Source organism: Phyllobates terribilis, unplaced genomic scaffold (genome assembly GCF_046119375.1).
Source record: "Phyllobates terribilis strain yellow unplaced genomic scaffold, ASM4611937v1 Scaffold_7__3_contigs__length_470593459, whole genome shotgun sequence".
NCBI classification, from domain to species: domain Eukaryota; kingdom Metazoa; phylum Chordata; class Amphibia; order Anura; family Dendrobatidae; genus Phyllobates; species Phyllobates terribilis.
This window is the reverse complement of record NW_027362767.1, coordinates 301,862,232-301,877,695: the sequence shown is the minus strand read 5'-3', so window position 1 is coordinate 301,877,695 and position 15,464 is coordinate 301,862,232. Positions and strand designations below refer to the sequence as shown.

General features: G+C 41.0%; 1 protein-coding gene across 1 annotated transcript in view; it reads right to left on the bottom strand.

Annotated features, from left to right (window-relative positions):
* The window catches only part of TMEM255A (transmembrane protein 255A), a 68,122-nt gene that overhangs the window by 4,719 nt on the left and 47,939 nt on the right, over nt 1-15,464 (bottom strand). The window contains exons 3-8 of the mRNA XM_073641079.1: nt 13,388-13,450; nt 10,430-10,519; nt 9,901-9,978; nt 9,718-9,806; nt 2,114-2,273; nt 1,668-1,811 (exon numbers count right to left, since the gene is read on the bottom strand). Of these exons, the coding sequence (XP_073497180.1) occupies nt 1,668-1,811; nt 2,114-2,273; nt 9,718-9,806; nt 9,901-9,978; nt 10,430-10,519; nt 13,388-13,450 (624 nt within the window). The remainder of the gene's footprint in view (nt 1-1,667; nt 1,812-2,113; nt 2,274-9,717; nt 9,807-9,900; nt 9,979-10,429; nt 10,520-13,387; nt 13,451-15,464) is intronic.

The window sequence follows — 15,464 nt, the reverse complement described above, 5'->3', positions numbered from 1 at the left end:
TGGCTTCGGAAAATAATAATTCTCTTTCATAATCTAGTTTTAACTAGGAGGAAATAGGATAAGAAAAAATAAAGAGAAAGAAAAAGGGAAAGTGGGGTTTAAAGGGTAGGTAGGAAAAATAATACTTCAGACACATACAACCATGTATCCCAAAGGATAAAGAATAGAATCCAAGTGCTGCAGAATTCTATTTTCTAATTCACTAACCATAGGAAGTTGGTGTCATTTGTCTGTCTTGTTACAATTATATTGGAGCGCTGATCCGGTCCTGGGCATTTATCTACAGCTCTTTCCAATTGTGCCCTGTTCATATAGATTGTAGTTACACCCTTCTAACACTACGGAAAATATCTAGGCCTACCCCCCAGATTTAAGCTGAAGTGGCAGCGGTCACATCCTGGTGGTAAATTAATGGGAAAGACCAGATCCCCCCATTCTTAAAATTCCATAATAGGGACCTATAACTATCAGACATTTAAGGTTTAATGACAAAGCTGGAAGTCATGGCCAGGTGCTAATTGTCGCTCAATAACATTTTCGTTAGGTTGATCTTGCGGATTCCATCCCCCGTTTTATCTCCGGCAGGGATAGAGCGAGTGGGATGTCGGGTTACTATAGCTGCCGGGGGCCTAATAATAGCTGTCACCTCAGTACACCTAATAGGCACTGCCAGAGACCGGGACTAACAAATACCTGGACAACATTATCAATCGTAATACACTGCAATACAAAGGTAGTGCAGTGTATTATGTAAGTGATCAGGATCAGTGTCGCGTTTTGAGGCCCTATGTCCTCATTTTATTTGCTTTTCTACTTTCCACTGTATAATGGTTCAAGAAACAATTTGAAATATAAAAAGCTTTAAAAAAAAATAGGTAAGAACCCAGAAGTAGCAATAAAAAGGAAAACTCATCCTGCAAAGAACGCAAATGTCTTAGAAAAAATATAAGTGTAATAGAGACACAAAAATGTAGTTTTCTGATTTTTTTTACAAGCCGATTTAAGTAAACGGTAATAAATAGCAATAATAAAAGTATTTTTCCAAAACATAGCTTTGTGTGAAGAAGGCTGATGCTTCATACATATTATTGGTAGAATGGGACATCACCTGTGCTGACCTCTACAGCAAAAAGGCCGTAGTCCTGTTAACCGATCTCATACATGATTCCAACCAGACAATGTGTGAGAAGCAGAACCGCAACACGTCACAATTCAAATAAATGGGATGGTGTTCTTCAGGAAAACGGTGACTTATGAAGACAAAAGTCAAAGGAACGCCCAAGATTAACAATATATCATTATTTTATTCTTCCAGGAATGGCACCAAACCAGCCTTTAAATTCTGTCTGGTGTTGCTGTTCTGCTCCATTGACGCAAATGTGTCTGAACTCCAAAGTCACAACCAACCTGTGGACGAGACTTGTGCTGTTTTTGGAAGAAAACAGCCATGTTTTTCTTGTCAGCAACCCCTTCATGTGTGTCTGGACTTATATTATTTGCCAAATATATGGCGACATGAAGACGTCATGTATGCAGCATTCGAAAGGCAAATGAATAACTTGCTTTATCACATGATTTAGCACACATCTTTGCTTAAAAATATTCTTAAAACATGACATTTCAATTCTGCCCACTAATAAATAAAAAAAAACCTTCTATTTCCATACCTGTAAGTCGTAGGCAGTGTAAGGTGGCAGGTGTGGAGTGCTGTGATAGTAGGTATTGTAGGACGGCACCGGTGGTCTCGTGTTGTACTGTACAGTAGGACGTGGGGTCTCCACAATGCAACTAATGGCAGGAATAGTAGGATTCTGTTAAGATAAACATGTAATACGTTTATACTAAAAAAAGTACAGGTATCTCTGTTCTTGTGAAAATAAAATACTAATTACTTCTTCCAGGAAGCTACACAAACTCAAGTCGTCACTTGCATTAATTTGTACTCTTCAGTTTTACACAAAAATCGAATAATTTGTATGGACCATATGTTATAGATTCTTGTAAAAATAACAACATATTTCCACCATAGATGAAATCATACCAGAAACCACTGCTTTCCACTTGTGAAATGACTATAAGCAAAAATACAAGAAAAATGGAAATAATTTCTTACCATATCTTTGAATCCTCCAAGTATTGCAGCGGTTATAATCCCCAGGAACAGGCCCACAATGTTCAGTATAGTTACCGACCAAAGTAAGTGGTACAGATGTATAACATCTTGGCAGCTTTTAACATCAATATATTCATAGTACAGACCTGAAATTCCAGCCCTACAAATGTAAGGAAACAGGATTGTAATTACAGTTATATGAAAAAGTTTGGGCACCCCTATTAATCTTAAGCTTAATGTTTTATAAAAATTGGTGTTTTTGCAACAGCTATTTCAGTTTGATATATGTAATAACTGTTGGACACAGTAATGTTTCTGCCTTGAAATGAGGTTTATTGTACTAACAGAAAATGTGCAATCTGCATTCAAACAAAATTTGACAGGTGCATAAGTATGGGCACCTCACCAGAAAAGTGACATTAATATTTAGTAGATCCTCCTTTTGCAAAAATAACAGCCTCTAGTCGCTTCCTGTAGCTTTTAATGATTTCCTGGATCCTGGATGAAGGTATTTTTGACCATTCCTCTTTACAAAACAATTCTAGTTCAGTTAAGTTTGATGGTCGCAGAGCATGGACCGCCCTCTTCAGATGATCCCACAGATGTTCAATGATATTCAGGTCTGGGGACTGGGATGGCCATTCCAGAACATTGTAATTGTTCCTCTGCATGAATGCCTGAGTAGATTTGGAGCGGTGTTTTGGATCATTGTCTTGCTGAAAGATCCATCCCCTGCGTAACTTCAACTTTGTCACTGATTCTTGAACATTATTGTCAAGAATCTGCTGATACTGAGTGGAATCCATGCGTCCCTCAACTTTAACAAGATTCCCGGTGCCGGCATTGGCCACACAGCCCCAAAGCATGATGGAACCTCCACCAAATTTTACTGTGGGTAGCAAGTGTTTTTCTTGGAATGCTGTGTTTTTTTGCCGCCATGCATAACACCTTTTTGTATGACCAAACAACTCAATCTTGGTTTCATCAGTCCACAGGACCTTCTTCCAAAAAGAAATTGGCTTCTCCAAATGTGCTTTTGCATACCTCAGCCGACTCTGTTTGTGGCGTGCTTGCAGAAACGGCTTCTTTCGCATCACTCTCCCATACAGCTTCTCCTTGTGCAAAGTGTGTTGTATAGTTGACCGATGCACAGTGACACCATCTGCAGCAAGTTGCTGCAGCAGCTCTCTGGAGGTGGTCTGAGGATTGTCCTTGACTGATCTCACCATTCTTCTTCTCTGCCTTTCTGATGTGTTTCTTGGCCTGCCACTTCTGCCCTTAACAAGAACTGTCCCTGTGTTCTTCCATTTCCTTACTATGTTCCTCACAGTGGAAACTGACAGGTTAAATCTCTGAGACAGCTTTTTTGTATCCTTTCCCTGAACAACTATGTTGAATAATCTTTGTTTTCAGATCATTTGACAGTTGTTTTGAGGAGCCCATGATGCCACTCTTCAGAGGAGATTCAAACAGGAGAACAACTTGCAAGTGGCCACTTTAAGTAGCTTTTCTCATGATTGCATACACCTGGCTATGAAGTTCAAAGCTCAATGAGGTTACAAAACCTAAAAAAGTGCTTTAGTAAGTCAGTAAAAAGTAGGTAGGAGTATTTAAAACAAGAAAATGATAAGGGTGCCCATACTTATGCACCTGTCAAATTTTGTTTGAATGCAGATTGCACATTTTCTGTTAGTACAATAAACCTCATTTCAAGGCAGAAACATTACTGTGTCCAACAGTTATTACATATATCAAACTGAAATAGCTGTTGCAAAAACACCAACTTTTATAAAACATTAAGCTTAAGATTAATAGGGGTGCCCAAACTTTTTCATATAACTGTATCTGGTTCTAGAATTATTTTCAAGCTATGACAGGGGGTCAAGTTATTTGTTTGGGTTTTTAATTACCATGTTAAAGGATGGAAAGGCCCTTCTTTCCCCTGTATGTTGCTGCCTGCTTATGATTGGTCAGCATCATACAGGGAGAAGAAGTACACGCCCCCCAGTAAAAAACAATCTGATATCATCCACTACGACTTAATGAAAATTAACTCATTAGGTGCCAAATACTTTGATTGCTAATAATAAAATGATAATATGTTTTATTCTGTTCTACAGCCACTATTACATCATATGTCCAGTTGAACATGAAAAGTGAAAGATCCTCTTTAAAAGGAATCTGTCACCACTTTGGAGTTATCAGACCTCTACTATGAGAATACAGGGTATAGAAAAGTAAATCTATACATACCTGTATGGCCTATAGTAGAGGTTTGATTGCAGAGAAAAGCGCTTTAATCAATTCTACTTTGCACAGGCTTGGCGTCCGGGGGACGCCAAGCAATCCCCGCCTATGTGCTTATTATTCCCCCAAATCCCCGCCTATATGCTTAATTATCATATTCCCCCTCTCACCTGCACGTCACAGGGCCCTGTGACGTGCACTGTGCTCCCTGACTTCCCGGGCATTCTCACTTACAGTGCGCTTTGCTTCATCCCGGCCCCGTCTGCCTATGCACTGCGCTGCAGTTTTCTATTGCGCAGGCGCCGGGAAGTGACAGTGACTCCCCAGTGCCTGCGCAATAGAAACCTGCGGCGCAGTGCATAGGCTGACGGGGCCGGGATGAAGCAAAGCGCACTCTAAGTGAGCGGTGCTTTGCGCATGCCCGGGAAGTCAGGGAGCACAGGGCACGTACACAGTGCAGGGGAGGGGGGGGGGATATGTGCCTGTGAAAAATGGGGTTTATAAAAACAGATTTCTCTGCAATCCAACCTCTACTATGGGCCATACAGGTATGTATAGATTTACTTTTCTATACCCTGTATGGTCAGAGTAGAGGTCTGATATCTCCAAAGTGGTGACAGATTCCCTTTAAATTGGCCAATTTACTCGCTTAGTGGAGCTACATTCTGCAGCATTAACCAACTACTTTTCACTACCCAGTTTTTGAAGCCAAGCCAGCGTTGGTTAATGAGGATAGAGAACAAGAGAATCCGATCTGTTGGAACCACGCAGATAGAGCAGCCAAACAATGGATAAGATTGGTCCAATATTAGACCCAGGACTGGCAATCTGGCTAACATTTAGGCCCGGTACAGGGGCTGATCATAGAGAGCCGATCACTCACTAACAATGCATCTCCATAATTTTATCAACTATAATCACGTTATTTTGTGTTTTTTGTGTTTCCCCTATAAATCTGGATTTCTTCTAATGCTATATGATTTTCTGAGTTTTCTTCTTAGGCTCTTTTCACATCTGCATTGGATACTTCATTCCAAGCCTCAGTAACAAATCAGCCTAAAAAACTGTATTTGCATGGTGCGCTATTTTGACTGGTAAAATGTCATTATAGTTAATGGGGTCCGCCTGGTGCCACTGGTGTTTCACATGCAGTTGGTTCAACACTAATGTTACTTTCATACAGGCGCATCTCACTAAATTAGAATATTATCAAAAGGTTAATTTATTTCAGTTCTTCAATACAAAAAGTGAAACTCATATATTCTATAGTCATTACAAACAGAGTGATCTAATTCAAGTGTTTATTTCTGTTAATGTTGATGATTATGGCTTACAGCCAATGAAAACACAAAAGTCATTATTGAAGTCATAGTGAATTAAAATAATTAACATTAACAGTAACACCTGCAAAGGCTTCCTGAACATTTAAAAATGTCCCTTAGTCTGTTTCAGTAGGCTCCACAATCATGGGAAAGACTGCTGACTAGACAGATGTCCAGAAGGCAGTCATTGACACACGCCACAAGGTCCCAGAGTCTGGAGGAAGAGTGGAGAGGCCACAATCCAAGCTGCTTGAGGTCTAGTGTGAAGTTCCCACAGTCAGATAGGCCAACATTTCAGATTTTAAAAACATTTTTCAAGCTGGTGTTATAAAGTATTCTAATTTACTGAGATAATGACTTTTGTGTTTTCATTGGCTGTAAGCCATAATCATCAACATTAACAGAAATAATCACTTGAAATAGATCACTCTGCTTGTAATGACTCTATATAATATATGAGTTTCACTTTTTGTATTGAAGAACTGAAATAAATTAAGTTTTTGATGATATTCTAATTTAGTGAGATGCACCTGCATTTCTGTTCCTATAGATAACAGAAATATGGGGAAAAATGTACAGAGCAAAAATTGTGAATTCTGTGTTTTGCATCCAATACTGTAATACTGTAGTACGCATGAGGTGTGATGTCATTAAAGGTGTCATCAGGGCAAACTATGTCCGGCTTATAGAGGAGGACCCTGCATTCGTGGACTTGTGCAATCCACCCACTACATGGACATACAGTTGGGAAAATAAGTATTTGATACACTGCCGATTTTGTAAGTTTTCCCACCTACAAAGAATGGAGAGGTCTGTCATTTTTATCGTAGGTACACTTCAACTGTGAGAGACAAAATCTAAAAAAAATCCAGAAAACCACATTGTATTATTTTTACATAATCAATTTGTATTTTATTGCATGAAATAAGTATTTGATCACCTACCAACCAGCAAGAATTCTGGCTCTCACAGACCTGTTAGTTTTTCTTTAAGAAGCCCTCCTACTCTGCACTCATTACCTGTATTAATTGCACCTGTTTGAACTAGTTACCTGTATAAAAGACACCTGTCCACACAATCAATCACAATCCAACCTCTCCACCATGGCCAAGACCAAAGAGCTGTCTATGGACACCAGGGACAAAATTGTAGACCTGCACAAGGCTGGGATGGGCTACAGAACAATAGGCAAGCAGCTTGTTGAGAAGACAACAACTGTTGGCGTAATTATTAGAAAATGGAAGAAACACAAGATGACTGTCAATCTTCCTCGGTCTGGGGCTCCGTGCAATATTTCGCCTTATTGGGTAAGTATGGTTCTGAAAAAGGTCAGGAATTGGCCCACAACTACAGAGGAGGATTTTACTCAATGACCTGAAGAGAGCTAGGACCACAGTCTAAACATTACCATTAGTAACACACTACGCTGTCATGGATTCAAATCCTGCAGGGTACACAAAGTCCCCTGCTCACGCCAGCACATGTCCAGGCCCATTTGAAGTTCGCCAATGACCATCTCGATGATCCAGAGGAGGCATGGGAGAAGGTCATGTGGTCAGATGAGACCAAAATAGAACTTTTTGGTATCAACTCCATTCACTGTGTATGGAGGAAGAAGGATGAGTACAATCCCAAGAACACTGTCCCAACCGTGAAGCGTGGTGGGGGAAACATCATACTTTGGGAATGCTTTTCTGGGGATAGGACGACTGCACCATATTGAAGGGAGGATGAATCGGGTCATGTATTGCGGCCAACCTCCTTCCCTCATTAAGAGCACCGAAGATGGGTCGTGGCTGGGTCTTCCAGCATGACAATGACCTGAAACACACAGCCAGGGCAACTAAGGAGCAGCTCCGTAAGAAGCATTTCAAGGTCCTGGAGTGGCCTAGCCAGTCTCCAGACCTGAACCCAATAGAAAATCTCTGAAGGCAGCGGACACTCAATGTTGCCCAGCGACAGCCCCAAATCCTGAAAGATCTGGAGAAGATCTGTATGGAGGAGTGGGCCAAAATCTCTGCTGCAGTGTGTGCAAACTTGGTCAAGAACTACAGGAAACGTCTGACCTCTGTAATTGCAAACAAAGGTTTCTTTACCAAATATTAAGTTGTTTTTCTAATGTATCAAATACTTATTTCATGCAATAAAATGCAAAGTAATTATGTAAAACTCATACAATGTGATTTTCTGGATTTTGTCTCTCACAGTTGAAGTGTACCTACTGTACATCCATGTGCATTGGCCATTAACAGGCGTATCTTCCTCAGTGATATCAGCTGCTTGCATGGATATTGGGAAGCCGCTCTCAGATGCATGGCCCATTCAGACATCTGTCTTTCACAGGCATGTTCTATCCATGTTTTTCGTAAAATGAAGACGTACACATTATAGTTTACAGTTCAGATGTCTGAGTTTTTTTGATGCCTAAGTGTCTGCAAAAAAATGGAGATGTCTGTTTTTGATCCACGATATGGATTAAATTTGCCCATTCAAATCGATGGGTCCTGGAAAAAAAAAAGGACAGCAGACATATGCCATCTTAGTTGCATCTATCCTAGTGATGTCTGTTTTTCACTGACTGTTTAATCGGAGAAGCAAGATAATCTTCTCTCCAGGTTTTTGGAATATATGTTAAACTAATGATATTTTAATGGTAAAATCAACCGCAACTAAACCCTGATGAAAATCCAATGGAAATCTCATGAAAATCAGTCTGTTTTTTCTCATGTGCAAGAAAAAAATTATATCTGAACGAAGCCTTAGTCAGTTGCCTTTCTGCAGAAAAGTGAACCATTGCTGAATAAATGATGAGCGGCCTGCATCTCTTCATGAATCAGAAGCGTCTGACCGCAGCACATTGTGAAAATTCCGCCCAAAACTTCAGGATTCATTCCGATGTCAGATTTTTTTTGTACAGGTTCTATCCGTGGTTTTCACAAATAATTAGGTACGTGTCGGAGATTCGCAACAAGTCAATTTCTCTTGTCGGTACACTGAGTTTTATGTGTGAGTTTCCCCATAGAATTGCACTAGATGTGGAAAATCTGCAGGTAAAAGACGCCAATCCGTTTTTAGTGCATTTCCACTGTGAAAAAGCATTAAAAAGGCACGTAATCCACACATGACTGCATCAATAAGGTTTTGATAAATCAGTGTTCTCAAATTTAAAACTTTTCCCCTCTCTAGGGAATAGGGAATAACTTTCCAATCGCTGGGGATCCGACTGCTGTGGCCCCCACCAATCCCAAGAAACGGGCCTCTGAAATGCTCTGGCTGAATGGAGTGGAGGTCCTGAGATAAAATGTCATTGCTGCTGATATGACAGGGACTAAGGAACTGTTGGTTAGAGAGCAGAGGGCATCTGAATAGCGAGTTAGTATTAAGTTTTTAATTTATCACACATTTGACGATTTTGTAAAACCCCCTTCAACCTTTTCATTGTGCGACAGTCACACTGTTGCCAAATGCATGCCCACCCACCCACCCACCCAATATATTTTCAGATAATATACACTAGGCACATTGGGGCTCACAATCTAGATTCCCTATCAGTATGTTTTTTTGGAGTGTGGGAGGAAACCGGAGAACCCGGGGGAAACCCACGCAAACACGGGGAGAACATACAAACTCCTTGCAGATGTTCTCCTTGGTGGGATTAGAACGCAGGACCCCAGCGCACATAGGTCATCCAGTGCACTTTGGCGGCCATTGTTCTCAACAACAGAGGTTCTATTTACCCAGGATGATGCGCAGTGGATGAAGTCATTTTAGTAAACCAAAAGATCATTTCACCCGACGAACAAGTGGTTTGGTCGTTTGTTGGGTGATTGGCAGCCTAACGAGACTGCTCCTAATCCTAGGGCTACATGTTGACTTTGGCCATATTATGATGCTATATTGCAACAGGATATAATTGAATGTGATAACTCTGCTACCTGCAAGTTGCCACGACTGTGACACGCAAGTCGCCAGTGTTAGGTTAGTGCTGCCATGTGGCCCTGAATTTGAGCAACAAGTCTTGCTGTTCTTACTCACCTTCCACAGTTATACAGCTCACAACAATAGCATGTGTTGCTCTTAATCTTCAAAGAGCACGAGCCCCGTGTCGGCATCTGGCAAGTAACCTGGACAAGACATGTATATATAACACAGTGAAGCTTATTTGTCAGTAATTCCTGCAGATATGGCACAGTATGTAATGAAGATAGATAATCTTACTTCCACAGTGTCTGTAGCTGGATCATCTCCAGTGGAGGTAAAGTATCGACATCTGCCTGCATAGATTGGTCTGAGATCCTTTAAAGGTATAATCATTGTTAATTCATATCATGTCTTGACGACTAATTCTATCTTCTCATGTCCCAATATACATTGCGCTGGTGCAAGATTTAGTGACAATAACAATGAATAGTAAATTATGAAAAATCATCTGATCATCATCAACTGATCAATTATATAACTCATTTAAGTAGAGCAAAAAGGTGAAATTAGCCTCTGCTGTTCGATGTAAGCCGGCACAGACATGCATATAACTTGCCATAAACATTAGGGCCTTCCACCTAGTACTATTCATTCATGTAGGAAGGTCTCTTTATATTAATTCAGGGGTATCCTTAGCATGTCAAAAGACATGGCTCCTAAATTATAAGGATGAACTTTCCCTTTAATTATTCGCAGTTAATAAGCTAAAAATTCATCATTAAACCACACAAATTTAATGGAGGAACATCATTTAAGAGGAACCTACCAGATGCCTTGCAGCAAACACACCGTCTACGATTGCACAGCAGAAAGCCGCAATCACCCCAAAACTGATGAAAACTATCGATGCAACAAGCTGAAAATACAAGATAAAAGGTGAGAATAGACAAGTGTGCAAGATATAGGCAGGCAAAAGTGAACTGACTTTTCTTAAATGGGAACCTGTCAGAAATTTTAACCCCCACTAACCATTAATACAATGATGTACCCCTTGAAGAGATAAGCTGGTCGATCCTTATATGACCACAAAGCACTGCTCCAGCAGCAAGAAATCACATTTTGAAGTTGTGTCTGTAAGTGCACCGGGGCATGGCGATGCACTTACAGCTTCTCATCCTCACGTTATATTTTCTACCTCCCATGGCTGATTGACAGGTGAGTGGACATGTACCAGAGCTCTAACCTGTCATTCAGCCAGGGAAGGTAGAGTTTGTAGTACAATATTGCTCGATAAAGAGGTCTTATTTTATCATTGGTTCTATGCACTAAGTGCAAATTGTGCGAACAAGAGGCACAACACCACTACTGACAGCCCATGACATCATGGACCTCTGAACTTCCTGCTGCAGCTTCTTGGAGATAACCCCATTCTTGAGCTGCGTTTTCCTCTTGGGAAATGAACACTTTGGCATCATGACCTTTGTCAGGAATATAAATTGGGCTCATGAATCTAGAATTTATACACAGAAATTATTTAAAGAGATTGTCCAGTGAAATAAATTATCACCTATCCATTAGATAGGTAATAATTTCTATATCGGTGGGGGTCCGACTACTGGGATCAGCACAATCAGGCACTATTATCCCAGTAAGAATGGAGTGGCAGTGCTCAAGCTCGACAGCCGCTCCATTCATCCCCCATAGGATGCCCAGAAAAAGCTAAAGACAGTGCTCAATAGCCCCATAGGGTATGAATGGTGCAGTGGTCAGATCCCCACCGATTTATAAGCAATCACCTATTCTATTCATGCGTATTCACTTATCTTCACTGGACAACCCATTTAAACTTGGAGAAAGGTAAATGTGAAGAAATTTAATAAAAAAAAAACACATTGGCATGGTGTGCATAAAATTATAGCCGTCATGAGTAATGAGCCCCTGCTTGTTATAAAAGCATGAATAAATGAACATTTTATGAAATGTATATAATAAATACTTGCATTTTACAAATACTGCATTGGCCCTGGCAGCACCTGCCATTTCATTTCTATCATACATGTTGAAAAGAGCGACCATAAGACAAAAACCCAAAATGGGTCGAATCATCTTTATTTGGTCAGTCGCTTTATGTACTGAAATTTCGCACTTGACTATGCTCTACTGTACTTGCTTCATAATAAAAATCCAAAAGTCAAAAGGAATCTTGAGTGCGCAGTGGATACTTCTTTCATGATATTTTTGGATAATACCCCACTTTACCAGCACCTCCTATCATATTTGAGTGCAAACCAATTATTTCTGGTAAACTACACAGGATAATACTGTGTGGATGTTGTGGAGGATCATACTGTGTGGTGACAGGCATCATACTGTGTGGTGACAGGCATCATACTGTGTGGTGACAGGTATCATACTGTGTGGGGACATTATACTCTATAGGGAGAATGTGATGGGATCATACTGTGTGGGCAATTATGGGGGACTGTGTGGTGAACTTTGAGGGCATCATACTGTGTGGGGGGCTGTGGGGACAATATACTGTGTAGGGGGACTGTAATGGGATCATACTGTGTGGGTAATTGTGGGGAACTATGTGGTGAACCTTGGGGGTATCATACTGTGTGGGGGGCTGTGTGGACATTATACTGTGTAGGGGGACTGTGATGGGATCATACTGTGTGGGTAATTGTGGGGAACATTGGGGGTATCATAATGTGTGGGGACATTATACTGTGTAGGGGACTGTGATGAGATGATACAGTGTGGGTAATTGTGGGGGACTGGATGGTGAACTTTGGAGGCATCATACTGTGTGGGGGGCTGTGGGGACATTATACTGTGTAGGGGGACTGTGATGGGATCATACTGTGTGGGTAATTGTAGAGGACTGTGTGGTGAACTTTGGGGGCATCATGCTGCGTGGGGAGCTGTGGGGACATTATACTGTGTAGGGGACTGTGATGGGATCATACTGTGTGGGTAATTGTGGGGGACTGGGTGGTGAACTTTGGAGGCATCATACTGTGTGGGGGCTGTGGGGACATTATACTGTGTAGGAAGACTGTGATGGGATCATACTGTGTGGGTAATTGTGGGGGACTGTGTGGTGAACTTTGGGGGCATCATACTGTGTGGGGACATTATACTGTGTAGGGGGACTGTGATGGGATCATACTGTGTGGGTAATTGTGGGGAACATTGGGGGTATCATAATGTATGGGGACATTATACTGTGTAGGGGACTGCTATGGGATCATACTGTGTGGGTAATTGTGGGGGACCGTGTGGTGAACTTTGGAGGCATCATACTGTGTGGGGGCTGTGGGGACATTATACTGTGTAGGGAGACTGTGATGGGATCATACTGTGTGGGTAATTGTGGGGGACTGTGTGGTGAACTTTGGAGGCATCATACTGTGTGGGGGCTGTGGGGACATTATACTGTGTAGGGAGACTGTGATGGGATCATACTGTGTGGGTAATTGTGGGGGACTGTGTGGTGAACTTTGGGGGCATCATAGTGTGTGGGGGGCTGTGGGGACATTATACTGTGTAGGGGGACTGTGATGGGATCATACTGTGTGGGTAATTGTGGGGGACTGTGTGGTGAACTTTGGAGGCATCATACTGTGTGGGGGCATCATACTGTGTGGGGGCGTCATACTGTGTAGTGAGGTGGGAGCTGTTATTCAAGCTATAAGAAGAGCTGAATAACAGGAGCTATTAAAGTTACAATTTCATTCATTTATCTGTGCTTTATGTCTTACAATATATTTACACTTACCATCTGTCTTTTATTCTCAATTAAATTGGATCCAATTATTCCTAGTATGGATCCAAATCCAAGCTGAAGGAGAAAAAGAAAGAAAAAAGACAAGGTTGTCTTATATGTTCAACTGGTTAATTTTTCAGTATCCAAGATATACCTGTAGTTGTGGCCAAAAGTTTTGAGACTACCACAAATTTTAGTTTTCATAGGCACTGATTTGACAAAAATAGGTTGGGATTAGTCAGGGCAGAAGTCTTGAAAATAAGGGTCAACTCTGTAAATATTGAGTCTCTACATAAACTTGATGATTTTTCCATAAAAGTGTAAAAACTTATGAAATGCTGATAATTGTGCTTCACTAACCATAGAAACATCTGACTAAAAGATCTAAACACAGTGAAGCAGCAAATTTGGTGAAAATCAAAATATCTGTCAGACTTAAAAGTTTTGGCCATGACTGTATCATTTAATTTCTAGAATATTGGACAGAAATGTTCTCCTTCATGTACAGTTATTTTATACTATGTAGCACTATGCATATTGATATTAGTTACTGGCTTCTCTGGATATTATGGCTTTGCAGGACAATACCCCTCCAATGAGAGGTAAACACATTTGATAGCAAACAAAACCCAAGACAGAAACAAAATGAACATATACCCTGCTGTAAGTAAATACGTAAAAGCAATAGTGCGTCTAAATAACATGGGGTACTTAATAAATACTATTTTTGATTTAAAAAAAAAAGCTTAAAAGCCATCCCACCAGCGTGAAGGTGTACCCAAATTGGCATGGTCCTAACCTCTAATATTAAAACCTTAACATGTGTCAAAGTGACGTTAATGTGAATAAGGGCCGAGCAGAATCGGGTCCTGAATGGATACCCAGCAGTGCAAGTAAGGGTTTGGCCCGCTTTGCCCTTATTCACCTTGACTTCACTTTGACACATGGTAAGGTTTTAATACTAGAGGTTAGGACCATCCCAATTTGGGTACACCTTGACGCTGATGGGATGGCTTCTATGCTTTATTTTTAATCAAAAAAGTGTTTACTAAGTACCCTATGTTATTTTTATGCACTATTGCTTTTACTTATTTACTTATAGCAGGGTATACAGTGGGTACGGAAAGTATTCAGACCCCTTTGAATTTTTCACTCTTTGTTTCATTGCAGCCATTTGGTAAATTCTAAAAAGTTAATTTTTTTTCTCATTAATGTACACTGGGCACCAAATCTTGACTGGAAAAAAAACAATTTCAGAAATTTTTGCAAATTTATTAAAAAAGAAAAACTGAAATATCACATGGTCATAAGTATTCAGACCCTTTGCTCAGTATTGAGTAGAAGCACCCTTTTGAGCTAGTACAGCCATGAGTCTTCTTGGGAATGATGCAACAAGTTTTTCACACCTGGATTTGGGGATCCTCTGTCATTCTTCCTTGCAGATCCTCTCCAGTTCCGTCAGGTTGGATGGTGAACGTTGGTGGACAGCCATTTTCAGGTCTCTCCAGAGATGCTCAATTGGGTTTAGGTCAAGGCCCTGGCTGGGCCAGTCAAAAATGGTCACAGAGTTGTTCTGAAACCACTCCTTTGTTATTTTAGCTGTGTGCTTAGGGTCATTGTCTTGTTGGAAGGTGAACCTTCGACCAAGTCTGAGGTCCAGAGCACCCTGGAAGAGGTTTTCATCCAGGATATCTCTGTACTTGGCCGCATTCATGTTTCCTTCAATTGTAACCAGTTGTCCTGTCCCTGCAGCTGAAAAACACCCCATAGCATGATGCTGCCACCACCATGTTTCACTGTTGTGATTGTATTGGGCAGGTGATGAGCACTGCCTGGTTTTCTCCACACATACCACTTAGAATTATCACCAAAAAGTTTAATCTTTGTCTCATCAGACCAGAGAATCTTATTTCTCATAGTCTGGGAGTCCTTCATGTGTTTTTGAGCAAACTCCATGCGGGCTTTCATATGTCTTGCACTGAGGAGAGGCTTCTGTCGAGCCAGTCTGCCATAAAGGCCCGACTGGTGGAGGGCTGCAGTGATAGTTGACTTTGTGGAACTTTCTCCCATCTCCCTACTGCATCTCTGG